This window comes from Geospiza fortis, unplaced genomic scaffold, assembly GCF_000277835.1.
Source record: "Geospiza fortis unplaced genomic scaffold, GeoFor_1.0 scaffold244, whole genome shotgun sequence".
Classification (NCBI taxonomy): Eukaryota; Metazoa; Chordata; class Aves; order Passeriformes; family Thraupidae; genus Geospiza; species Geospiza fortis.
The window spans coordinates 832,576-845,860 of NW_005054370.1; the positions used below are offsets into that span (position 1 = coordinate 832,576).

General features: G+C 44.1%; 1 protein-coding gene across 1 annotated transcript; it reads left to right on the top strand.

The window, feature by feature from the left end:
* The first annotated feature begins 1,758 nt into the window (after positions 1 to 1,758).
* LOC106631898 lies at positions 1,759 to 9,085 on the top strand. Its single transcript, XM_031059905.1, has 5 exons — positions 1,759 to 1,810; positions 3,852 to 4,178; positions 5,641 to 5,982; positions 7,850 to 7,956; positions 8,975 to 9,085. The coding sequence occupies exons 1-5, from the start codon at positions 1,759 to 1,761 to the stop codon at positions 9,083 to 9,085; spliced, it is 939 nt and encodes a 312-aa protein (XP_030915765.1).
* The last annotated feature ends 4,200 nt before the right edge of the window (positions 9,086 to 13,285 follow it).

Consider the following 13,285-nt stretch of genomic DNA (forward strand, 5'->3'; position numbering starts at 1 on the left):
GACTGCTCTTGCTCAGAGCAGCAAAGCTGCAGAAAGCTCTGCCAGCACCAGCACAGGCACTTCCAGTTTCCATAAGGAGATCCCTGAGATGGGAGTGCAGCTGTGCATGCACAGGGCTCCCTCCTTGTCCTGCAGAAGAAGGGGTTCAGCTCACAACCAGGGGGTGCAGTGCATTTCCTTTCCCCACTTCTGGCTGTTCTCTGAGACCACCTGCAGTGAAGAACCAGGACCAGCAGATGATGCCCCAGAGAACAAGGGTTGGTGTGGATTCCTACACGGAGTGCTGTGTGCTGAGGTACCTTGGGCTGGGGTTGTGTGACTCCTGTCACTGTCACAGCTCTGTGCCTGCTGTAACAGGGGGTGGCACTGGTATTTTCTCCTTTATCTGCATGTCAGAGGATATCTGGTGCCAAGCACTCAGAAATGACACCATGCACTGGGCTTTGGTTTCTTTATGACCTGATTGACCTGAAGACTGCCCTGTAGATATGTTTTCCTTGTCTAACAGCAAGGTGATTTTCCAGGAGGAATCCCAGGCTGTTTCAGATGGCAGGGAAGGGTGAGCTCAGCAGCTCAGCCCAGCCAGCAGCAGTTCATGAGATTTCTGCTCCCACAGGCTGCTTTCAGTCCCTGCAGAAGCCCCAGCTGGCTGTGACTGGCACAGGTTTGTTAGGAACAGAAGCTCCCTGTGAAATCCCTGCCAAAAAGGCTGTGCTGAGAGCCAGGGTGGAAGAGGGCAGCGTGGTGAAAGGCTGAGCTGTGGGCTGGGAGGAAGCATTGCTGCTTACAGATCCAGCTGCACTCTATGGCAGGGCTGGGACTGCTGCTTGTCACTGCCTGGGGGACAGCTTGCACAGGCTGACAAAATAAAAAAGGTTGTTCTGTGTGTCAAAGGCAGGGGCCAAGTCAAGGCAAAGATCTTCTGGATCTGTGGAGGTATCTGGGGTAGTGGGAAAGAGGAGGGTCAGGCACTCTCCAGATCACTTCCCTGTTGTAACCATATGTTGCATTTGCTGAGAGTTAAATCTATTTGATAGTTTGCTTTAATTTATGCTGTCACCATGATATTTTCTGAAAATCCTCTTCGCCCAGGATTTCTTCTCCTGGGAAGCTGAGAAGCCTCAGAGAGAAATGAAAACAATAATTATCTGATTGCTGCTCCTGTGTTTGCTGCTTTGGAATGTGGCTTGGACATTGTTTACCAATAGGGGAATGTTTGATTGGGTCCATGTGAATTGTTTTTATTTAATGACCAATCATGGTCCAGCTGTGTCGAGGCTCTGAGGAGTCACAGGTTTTTCTTTATCATTCTTGTGAAGCCTTCTGATGTATCCTTTCTCTTTCTTCAGTATAGTATTCTTTATATAATATAATAAAATAACAAATCAGCCTTCTAAGAATATGGAATCAGATTGATCTCTTCCCTCACCCTGGGGACCCTCACAAACACCACATTATGCCACCCCAAAAAAACCCACCCAAAAAAGAGAGAAGAAAGCAGCAGATCTTACCCTCACCTGTACCCTGTGCTTACAGGCCCTGAACTTACAACAGACCTGGGAGCCCTTGCATGTCCAGACTGGGGAGCAGAGCTCAAATCCAGTCACTCACATCCCTGTTGCAGTACCCAGAGGGACAGGGTGACTGCCCAGGCACTTCTGAGCAGGTTCCTGAGGAGTTTTTGGGAGTGTGATTGGCTTTTCCCATGTTTTCCTTACTGCACTGTAGCACACATCAGCACAGGCTTGCCTGGTGTCAATGTTCAGTGACGCTGCTGACCTGCACTCTAAAAGTGAAAGTAAAATTACAGGTAATTAGGCAATAATACATCTAATTACCTTTTAAAGAAGGGAGGAGCCAGTATCCTGCTTTTTCTCCAGGATCCAAGGTACTTTCTTATCTCCTGGTCAGGGCTCTAGAAGAGGGGACGAATGAGCTGGGGCTGGAAAGGCTCCACAGGCACTGGGAGAAGGGAAGAGCCACGAAGGCTTCCTCAGTCACAAACAACATGTGAGGGCCTCACGCTGTCTTCTTTAAGTGCTCCTGTCTTAGAGCCAATCTCTTCTCTTAGAAAATATTGCTCCTTTTACTTATTAAGAATATAATTGGCGGAGTTGCAAGTCCAGTTCTCTCTTTGACAGAGTACTTTGCTAGGTGGAAAAGGCTTTATTGTCCTGGTAGAGACTGGAATTGTTTATTGTCTTGGCTTTGCAATGAAGTTAAGGGAGAAGAAAAAGCCTGAAAGTTTCAGGTAATGATGTTTCCTCGAATAGATCCTTTTAGCAACAAGATCAAAAGACCTTGTTAGGTTCTACAGATTTCCTGTCAAATCCTCTTTCTCCTGCTGGTGATCTCAGGTGAGCTGGTTCATGGGTCAGGTCTGCCCTGGGGGAAGCTGGGTGTGAGTGCTGATGTTTGCAGAAGGAACTCCACAGCTCCTCCTGCTTGGCAATTTTTCACATTGTCACAATGCAGATCAAATCTGCTGGTTTGTGAGCAAGGCTTGTATAATAATTGAGGGTTTTCCTGAAGTAATGGAGCATCTCTCATCTCCTTTCTCCTTACAAAGCCAAGACTTTTGCATCTGCAGCCACCAATCTAAGCCTGTGGGAGTCCCGACAAACTGAACTGATGTTTCAGATGGTTCTGCATTTCTGGGATGGGAGACAGCTGCCTGATTTTGGCACTTTGAAGAGCAAATTTGAGCCTCCCTTTTTTCAGTTGTCTTCAGAGGTGAGGTAGGTGCTCCCCACAGACAACTCTCTACTGCTGCCCTGGGGGCTGGAGGTTGCTCAGCAGCAGAAAAACAGGGGTGGTTTAAGTGTGAAGAAAACACAAGGTGCACCTCCCAGAGAAATGGTTTTTCCCCCACAACCATTGTGATACAAAAGCAAAACTCTGCTGACTTCTTTCAGTAGACAGCTCAAGTAACTGGCAAACAGCCCAACCTGGGGCTTGGGGCTCTTTACTCAGGGCTTAAACTCATTGTTCAGACTGAGGGAGCGACTAAAAAGACCTTTGAAGATGCTGTGGATGTTGTGTCTCCCAAAGGCATCCCTCTTTCTCCTACTTCTCCCGTGCTTCCCTGCCCAGGACGGTACGTACAACATCAGTGCTCTTACATTTCAATCTTTTCTTTCCTTTTTTTCCAACCTTTTCTAAATTATTTTTGCCTTAGACATGCAACACTCTCATTTTTCTTCCCTTGCTTTTGATGTAGCTTCTTTCAGGGGTGTCCCATTTGATCTCTCTATTCCTTTCTATTCATTGCACAAATACTCCCCCTTCAGTTTCTTTGGATATTGGGGTCATTGGAGAACTCCAAGGATTTTATTCTACATTTGCTTTTGTTTCTTATATCGATTGGATTTACACCTTCTCTAGCCCTCTTCCTGTATTGAATCTGAGAATCTGTATTATCCAGTTCCCTGATGTTATTAAAAGCCTCTTTAAAAGGACAAGTGTATTTTCTTCTATTCTCTGTCTCTTTTTCTTACTTTTAAATTCCTGATTTAGATCTGAAACTAATTATCAGGGTAATCTTAGTGAAGCTTGTATTTTGAGAACTAATAGGATTATCCTGGGAATCTAAAGAGAGAACTAAATTTTCTGTGTGAGTGACAGCAGCCACTTCTTTGCCAAGGCCTTTGAAGCTTGGGAAGGTGCTGAGCTGCTCAGGTCACTGGGCATGAAAGGCACTACAGGTGCCAGAGCAGCCAAGAAATGACACTGAGGTGCAGTCTCACAGAGCAGTTCTGTTGGTGGAGGAATTGGTTTTGAAAAGTACTTTTATATGATCAGACCAAGAGGAACTCTGATATTACAATTTCAATTGCATTTCTTATTTTTAGGTGGAGGAAATGAACAGTCCACAGACGTTATCAGTGCTTGGGAAGGAGACTCCATCAGCATAACTTGCCCAATCAATCATTCAGAATATCAATTGGGAATGTACTTAAGAAATATCAGACAGAATGTCAATGTGATATATTGTCCCAAGGAGAAACCTCCATTGATCAATCCTGCCTTTGCTAATCGTGTTGAGTGTTCAAAGGAAGGGGAGAACCTCAGGATAACCCTGCACAGGTTACAGGAGTCTGATTCTGAAATCTACGTATGCACAGAGATGTTCAAAATCAAGGAGGTATATAGGAAGACAATCATAGTACTGGTCAAAGGTATTGCAATTCCACCTTTTATGTCAAGAATTAGTAAATACAGATCTGTATTTTAAATCAAAGATTGGAAGGAGACACAGTGGGAGGTTGAGTCTGACAGAACCTCCTCTGTGTCTGCTCAGGTACAGATTTGAAGGAATGTGTGGGTTTGCTCCCTGAAACAATGAAGAAAACACATGAGAGAGTATGGTACCAAAAAACTCTAAACCATTTTAGAAGATTAATTTGTGACTCATTAATTCCACTACATATTTTCACATGAGTCGCAGGTTGAAAACAGTGAGGTCCCACAGCTCTTTCCAAAACAACCTGTCAAACCTTTTTAAACATCTAGCAGAGCAAAGAGGGGGTTTTTTGGTAGCAATTGTTTTTGCAAATCTCTTTTGTTTTTACTAATTCGTCTTAAATGACAAATTGGTAATAACTGGGAGGCTGGTCTTATGCAAGTTGAGCATGAGTGAGTAAAGGGTTTTTTCTCTTGTTAGTGAGGAGTTGCTGAATGGGCAGAAGTGTTTCTTTTGGCAGGTGTTTCTGGTTGGGGAAACAATTTTTCTGTCTTTATTATTTACTTTTTTTCATTAGAAGAGGGTTGAGTCCACACTATTCTTTTGGCAGTTTATTCCTCCATGTACCTGTCCTTCCAATGAGACCTTCTAACCTGAGACATCTTTCCCAAAGCTTACAGGGCTTTCTTCCTTTCCTGTCCCCCAGGCACGTGAGGTCTAATTGATTGCTGATCAGCAATTGTAATTTATATCCATGAAGGATTATCATCTCCTCCCGTGGGCTCCTCCTTTCAAACTTGACTGTGTTTCCTCAAATGAATCACATCTTGTTTGTTATGTATTGTCTCTGCAAATTATTTTATTAAGTTGCTTTATAGCTCTGTTTGATTCTGATCCTTTTATCTGAAATGCTTACAGCCTTCCCTTTGCAAAACTGATAAATTCTGTCCCCACTCCCTTATCCACTTCTATGATAATATTAAAAGAAACAAGTCCTGTCCTCAGAGGAACTCAGTGGAATGTCTTCCCAGCTGGACAGTGAGTCATTAATGACCACTCCATTCTCATGGACCATTTTCACATTGATGGGACACACATTGTGTGATTTCATCCAGACCAACAGCCCTCAGATCTTTCTCTGCTTGACAAAGCAGGCAATGATGCCTGGCTCCAGGACATGCTGGTCAGGCTGTATTCCCTTAGAGGAGGTCAGTATTTATAATTTTTTAGGCAGTGCAGACCCTGTACAAACAGCTAAACTTGTTGGTCAGTCCTTTCAGATCCTGAGCCAGGGTGTACTAAAATATATCCTTCTTAAAGCCCGTGTAAAGCACATTTAAAAATTCATTTTATCTACATTTCTATGGTCTATTCTTTCTGCCTGCTCTGTCCCCTTGCTCCCCTGTTAAAATGCACTGTGTTAAGCATGTGATAACCACTAATCTCTCTGATTTTAGCTAAATCCAGGAGGCCTCTGGAGCAGTCACCACTGCATGCCAACCCGGAGCAAGGCCAGTCTGTCAACATCACCTGTGTGTTGAAAAGTTCACATGAAGACGAGAAGTTCTACTTGCTCAGGACTCATGTGCAGCCTGGCCCAGTTCTGTCTGTGTCAAATCTCAGCAGGTCAGAGGTTTCTCCTGCCTTTGGGAATCGCTTGGAGTATTCAAGGGAAGGAAATAGAATTGTGGTGATTCTACACAAGCTACAGGAAAAGGACAGCAATAACTACATCTGTGCCCAGGAGGTGAAAGGTTCCCCTCTGCTCTCTGCAAGTGGCACCATGGTGCTGGTTAAAGGTACCACCCTTTTGCTTGTTTAATCGTAAATATCTGTTGTTGTGCTGTGGACAGAAAGCTTTTGGAACTTTAGTCAGGACGGGCAAACCTAGGAAAGTTTGGAGAGTGGGCTCAGGCTCCTTTGTGTCCTGTTGAGCTCAGACATAGAAACAGACTCTGTGTTCCCACCTGCCTTGTACAACCAGAGGGGAATTTAAACCTTGCCATGATCCTGCAGCTTAGAAAAAGAAAAAAAAAAGGTCAAAACAAGGTAACAAACACTTCAGTGTGTGCAATCTGTCACTTTTAGGGTATGGTTAAGTACTTTCAGCACCAATTCTTTGACCTTATCATGACATAAATGGCTTTTAGAAACCATTCCCTCTAGCAAGTCTTGTGTTAAAAAAAAAAACAAAAACAAAACACACTGAGGAGCACAAAAGTCCTTTGGCTTTTGTTTCAAGCGCCACAGACCACAGCAGAAATGTTCTCACATACCCTTGTTAAACACCGAGCACTCTGTGAGCGTGTGGTGCAAAGAGGGGTTTTGATTTTTCTGTGTTCCAAAGAGGTGGTTTCATTTTTCTGTGTTCCAAATAGGGGGTTTCATTTTTTATGTGCTCCAAAGATGAGTTTTTGCTTTTCTATGCTCCAAGGATGAGTTTATTATTTTCCTGCAGGATTGTGCTGTACCCATTTGCTAAACTGAAGCCAGAACCAGCAAGAGAATGCTTGATTTTGGTCTTATTGGTGCAATTTAACCCTGTGCATTGGGCTTTGCTGAGGCCTTTGTAAAATAAAGTTTACAAAGGCCCTAAGGGTGGCAAAGGATTTTCCTGCACTCTGCAAAAGCAGCTGTGGTCCTGTTCTGTGCCACCACCCACAGCTGGGGCAACGACTCAGTAAAGTGAGGTGGGGGAAATGACAGTAGCCCAACAAAGCAGGGGTGTGATTATTAATTAGTGTGTTATTCATATATGGATTAATTGAGGTTTTAGAGAGTTGAAACCCTTTCCACCAGCATTATTCTGCTTAGTGCATTTCATACCACAGCATGAACATGAACATACTCCTGCTTCTCTCTGCACCTCTCACCAGCCTGGCTCTTGGATAATTCAGAGCCCTCGGGGTTGCAGCAACACTGCAGGAAATAATTTTCTGCTCCCATTAGGAGTGTATGGTCTTATCAGTGCTGTGGGAGGTGCCTTTGTGGAGTGCTCCTTGCTGATCCACCTGCAGCCGCCCCCAGCCTCTGGAAGAGCACAGGGAATGCCAGTGAGAATACTAATGGCATGAGAAACGTGGCTCTGTAGCTGTCAATATCTGAATTTTTGGCTAAACTGTGAAATTATTTTTTTCAGAATAAAAATAAAATTCTGTGGGAAATAGATTTGTAGAAAATTCTCAAAACCTGACAGAAGGTTCACATAGTGTGCATCTATATGCAAACCTTGAGATAAATGTTGACTTAGAAATGCCATGGGATAGGACAGACATTGCTGAGAGAGAAATGGAACTAGAAACAAGTTTCAAAGGATGGCCTAGCAAAAAGGACTGGATGCTTTGGAGAAATAGAACTATGAAAGGTGCATCGTATTAGGACCCGCGAGGGGTAATTTTATATGATTGGCTTTAAAGCATTTACAGCATGGTGTGGCAAAAGCTGATAGAAACACTTACAGTGTATTGTAATTAAGAAATAGTTTCTGATTATGATGGTGTGAATTAAAACATCTGTATTGTCCCACTCTTCACATGAGACTGAAAATGGAATAAAAGTTTTTAAAACACCTCTCAATTACCCCATGTCTGGGTTAGAAAAGAACTTAATCCAACAAAATTCTGTATTTTTGTATTTATAACCATGCTGCTGTGATTTTAAATGCAGAAGTGGAGCAGGCATGTGAGAAGAGCTCCTGGGGTTTGTATGCCTTTCTCATGGTGGTGGCTGTGCTGTTCTGTGCCCTGGTGTGCTGCACCTTGTACCGTGTGGATGTAAGTACAGTCGCCACAGCAAAACTGGGGCAGTTTGGTGGAACAAACTGATATTATTTTGAAATAGTGCCAGAGTCAAGCAAACATCTGATAAACCTAAGGAATTGTGGCTCCCTATTGCTCTCCTATTTGCCCTCATTTAATATCTTCCAGCTGTAAACTCTTGGCAGCTAATGCAGTGTCTTAGACTTCTGTAACCCTTTGTAAATGAGACATTTATTGTTTTTTGATAACAAATCTCAAGTGAGCTGTGTGGTTGACACAGCCATGAGTTGTGTGTGTATCCCTGAACAAAGCCCTTCACTGTTCTGCTTTCCTTGCTTTTTTAAAATTTTTTTTTGTGAATTGGGACTGGAGCTGTACATAGCAAGCTTGTAAGAGATGTAACTTGGAGAGGGACACAATGGTAACAAAAACTCATAAAATAGCCTGATGTCTGAAAGTTGTGCTGGGAGAAAAAAAAATGGCCCCTTTCCAGAAAAAAAAATTTTTTTTTTTTTTTTCCTTCACTGTGATTATTTCTATACATATACTGCAGAAAGAGCCCAGAAATTGTCTCTGATAGATCCTTCTGCTGCATAAATATTATTGGAAATTAAGTGTATGATTCACAGGCTCCTGTCTCGTCCCTTCAAATGTGGATCCAGCACTGCTAAAAACCAGTAGTGTAACATCATTCTGTCAAAGCCCAGAGGGACCTCATGTCCTGTGTTACCAGTAACAGTCTAAGAATGAGCCTTATTTATTGTCATTTATTATTTATGTCAAAGCTACAGTTACATCCAACTCTTGAAGGAACATTTCGTGAAATTGCATCAGACTCATAAAAGAAAGTAACATAAATAAGCTGCTAATTTCCACGTGGTCCTCTAAGACTTCAGTGGGTCGTGAGAGGAATTTTAAAAGTATGTTTCCTCTTCCAACAGATGATGTAGATGGACTCCTAAGATGGAAAATGACTCCTTGGTTGGAGTCTTTCCAGGCTCTGGTTTGAATGGCTGTTTTCTTTGTTTGGCAGGTGATGAAATATTTCCAGAAGAAAAAGCACAATGAGGTATATGAAGACATGTCCTACAACTCCAGACGGAGCACCCTGGTCAGAACCAACACCTATTCCAGAGGTGAATAAACTTCTGCCAGCTGGGACCATCCCCTCACAGGCAGCTCTGAGAGCTGCTTTAACCACCTGAACTGAAATTGCTATCACCTACCTTCTTCAGTGGACGAAAAAACCTCATTTCCAAGGTTGTTTCTACTTTTTTAATTTTTTTTTTTTTTTTTTTTTTTTTTATTTTTTATAAAATCTAGCAAAATGCAGGTGCCCTGGACACATGTATGCAGTTCAGTGTGGAAAAGCAGCATTTTGGGGCTAAAGGCAACATATGGGCTCGTTTCTTTGCTAAATAACGCATTCTGTGATGGATGGGGAGGTCAGGTTCTGAGCTTTGCTAAGTCTCAGGAAGACCACACGGGTCTGATCAATAATTTGCCACGGATCCACACAGGCATGGATTCCAGTTCTCTCATGGATCCTTGCCCAAAAGCTCAGGCAGCTAAAGCTACTCAAGAGTTACAGCAGGGAAATCTATTTTGAAGTTTTCAGAAATGTGGCAGGGTGAAATGCTGGATCCATGTGGGCTCACCTGCTCCAAGGCCATGATGGTCCCACAAAAACACAATCAAGTATAGATTTGAGTTTACTGCCTCTGTCAGAGCCACTCACATGACTGATGGGGGTCTTGATGTGGCTGAGGAGCAAAGTGACTAAACTTGGATCCTGGTGGCATCTTGGGTGTCTTGGTTTGAACAGACAGGTGTCTGCTCAGGAAGGCAGGAGCCTCCCTTGAAATGGAAAATGTAAACCCCCTCCCTCTGAATTATTATAATTTTGAAATTACAGGGCTCTCAGGCAAAAATATGGGAGCAGGAATAACAGTTCTTTACTAGGAAATTTAAAAAACCCTACAAATGCAATAATACAAAAAGAAGAAAACAAACCACTGGCAGAGTGAGACCATGCCCTGCCCCCTGTGTGTCAGGGGGTGGCACAGCCCCATCCCATGGGGGCTCAGCCCTCCTGCAGTGCCAGCTGTGCTGCTGCTGGAGCAGGGATCCTGCACAAGGGGGGAGTTTTCCTCTGCAGCTCCAGGGCTGCTGCAGATGGGCCTGGGCTCCCTCTGGCAATGCAGGGCAGCAGAAAGCTGCTCCTCTGGCAATGCAGTGGGCAAAGGCTGCTGTGCTGCTCCAGGCTCAGATTGGATCCAGGTAGGAATGCTTGGCTCCTCCCCTGGGCGCAGCATCTCCCCATGGGATGCTGGAATTGGATCAGCCCTGCAGGGACACTCAGTGGCCATGGACAGCAGAAATCTCCTGGAGGGAGGGTTGGTTGTGGAGGAGATAAAGAAAACTGCCCCATGGACAGCAGAGAACTGCCCCAGCTCTGACAGAGGAAGAGAATACCCCTATTTCTAACTAAGACCCTGGGACAGCAGAAATGTTTGTGATGTGCTGGATGAGTTTCTCCACAGTGACTCCCCACTGTACAACACAAGGTGAAATAATCCAGAGTAAAGTAAAGCCAATGTCTGCATTCCAGCCTGGGCATGATCTAAAACTCCTTCTTATCAAAGGGATTTATCAAAACTCACCTCAGGCAAGAAGAGGCTAAATTTGAGTTGGTAACAGCTTCTAGAGCAGGTGGCTGTGGGGAGCTGGGCTGAGGAAGGGCTTTGCCTCCTCCAGGGGTGTTTTGGTTTTGCAGGGTTAGGGCCCTGTGAAAAGTCAAAAATCTTTCACAAAGGAATGCTGAAAATTGCCTTGGTACAGGGCAGGGCTGATGGGGGTGGCCTCTGGTTGCTGAGGACAGGCTGAGACTGGAGTTTCTCTTTATTGATGTGATTGTTTATTTTTTTTTTTTTTTGAAGGATTAGGGTCAGTTTATCTTTGATGAGTGCATAGCTGGAGCAGAGCCAGGCACAAAGGATAATTCCTCTCCAGAGCTGAGCTCTGACAAGATCCCAGCTTGCCAAGGCAATCCTGCCCCTCAGGAGAGCCCATTTCCTTCCAGATATTGCTCATGAAATGCTGTGCACCAGACCTGGGGGAGAAATCCCCTGACTGTGAGGGGTGGGTGGTGCAGGTTCACCTTGTGAGCAAGTAGGTGCTGTCTTCACATGGCCAGACCTGGATTAATTGTGTTTGTGTTGGGGTTTTGTACAGTTCCTCAATATTTTCATACATATATTAAAACTTTTTTCATGTATCTTGCAAATAAATGGATGTTTCTTTTAGTGGTTTGTTGTGATTTTTTTAAAATAGTGATTCAAGGCTTTTTGAAAATCCTGTATAAACTGCCCCTAACAGCATCCCACTAGACAGCATATTAACTGTTTTCTACTTTAATTACAAAATCTTCAGGTGAGGTTTTTCTTTTTAAAACCAATCACTGAACAAAACAGGAAAGAACCTTTCAGGCCCTGCATATTCCATGTCTCATTGCCTAAACTTTTCTTGAATTCTGCCAGACTTGGTGCTGGGACCAATTCTGGCTTTGTCCCCAGAAAAGCTCAGCTCAGGGGTGGGTGAAGAGCTGAGGAAGAACCAACAAATCAGGTACCAACCTAGGAACTGTGAGGTGCCCATAGTCAATCACCTTTTGTCACATTTTCATTCTTGGAACAAGGTGCAGGTTTAGTCAAAAAGGGGCAAAAGCCCTGAGAGCCAGCAAAGGGAGGTTCCCAGTGAGCGAGGTGGCATTTGAAATCGACTTTCTGTAGAAACACTGTTGTGCAAATGTGACCACAAAGGTGAAGAAAAAAAAAGCTGTGAAAGGAAACAGTAGTGGAGATGTTTTTTGATTTTGGGTAAACAAATTTAAAAAAAAAAAAAAGAAGTAACACCTTTCTGAGGAAATAACCCACATTGAGCCATTTCACGGGCAGCACGATTAACCCAAGCAGTGGTGAATGAACTGCTGGGGAATTTAGCTCCAGAGTGTCAGGGAATAATTGGGAATTTAATAAAATTAATTTTATTTTAAATAAAGAGAGCTGGAGCATTCTGCAGATGCAGAGTTGTCTCAGATCTACACTGGAAAGCAGAAAAACTGAAATTTCTACCCCCAGAGTTGCAGACAGAATTGCTCTGGGCTAATTCTGTTGCCTTTGCTTCTTTTTCTGTCTTGTCTCAGCTTCTGGAGAGGGAAATGGTTTTCAGGGAGAAGTGGGAAGTGCAGTTCTGAGGCAGTGAGAACGGTATGAGGGTATTGGTGGTGCCCCTGCCCCATCCATGGGATAAAAGAGGAATTGCAGCTGGGAGCAAAGCGGGCTCAGGTGAGAAACAGGGCTGCAGCTCCAGTGTCACAGTATGTGGGATGAGGCAGGCCAAGGCAGCTGGGCAAGGGCAGCAGGTCAGAGAAATTCCAAGAGGCAAGGTACAAAGAGTGTCTGAAATGACTCAGGGGTCTGCAGGGAGTGACCTGGGCTGAGTGCCTGGGAAGGGGAAGGCTCATCAAGAATACTCTTGGTTATTTGCAGAACTGAAGAAATCAGCCAGCACATGTGGATTAGTGCTGATGGAGCCTATGGACCCAGGGAAATTTAGCTGGAAAAAGCATTTTAACTCCTTAACTCGGGTGTGTGTGACAAGGACGTGCCTGAACTCAGGTGCCAGGGAGGCTGATAAGCCCAGCTGAGCCACAAAATGTTTTGCAGGAGGCAGGAGAGAAGCAGGTTCTGCTCTGGTGGCTTGTGACATATTGCAGGACACTGGAATGTCTCCAGTGGCTCCTGCAATCCAGTGTTTATGTGCCCCAGCAGCTGTGAGTGCTGCATGATCCATGTCTGAATCCCACGCTGGGTTTGTGGTCTGGAGCCAGTTTCTCCCACCTGTCTCTTGCTGGGGACTCCTTTTCCATCCAAGAACTCATGCAGGAGGCATCCTGTTACAGAATTCAGAGGAACTGACCAAAATATATCCAGCCCTCCTGGCTCTGCTGAAGACAAGCTACTGACTGCTGATTTCTCAAGGTCCCTGTGTTAGTAAGAAACCTATTTACACTCATGGTATGCAAGCTTTTGTAAGCACTTGTTTCCCAGAGCATTTAGTTTCTTTTTGAATGCTTTGTAACCCTCAGCTTGCATTATATTAGCAGTAAGCTTACAGTCAATATGAAAACATGCACGGGTTTTTTTTCTGGTTCATAGATTTGGTTTTCTCACAGGTTTGAGGTGCTGCAAATGCTTCATTGGTGCTATTTCTTTAACCTGATATATTTGGTTAATGTGCTCCTGCAGTAGTTAATGAGTTCTTTTACTGCTTGTATAGATTT

Bases quoted from the DNA above. Each gene is read 5' to 3' on its own strand.
- LOC106631898 (XM_031059905.1), top strand. From the start codon at position 1,759: ATGTTCAGTGACGCTGCTGACCTGCACTCTAAAAGTGAAAGTAAAATT. The intron at 1,811-3,851 runs GTAATTAGGCAA...TCTTATTTTTAG, and splicing joins AAGTGAAAGTAAAATTACAG to GTGGAGGAAATGAACAGTCC. The intron at 5,983-7,849 runs GTACCACCCTTT...TTTTAAATGCAG, and splicing joins CACCATGGTGCTGGTTAAAG to AAGTGGAGCAGGCATGTGAG.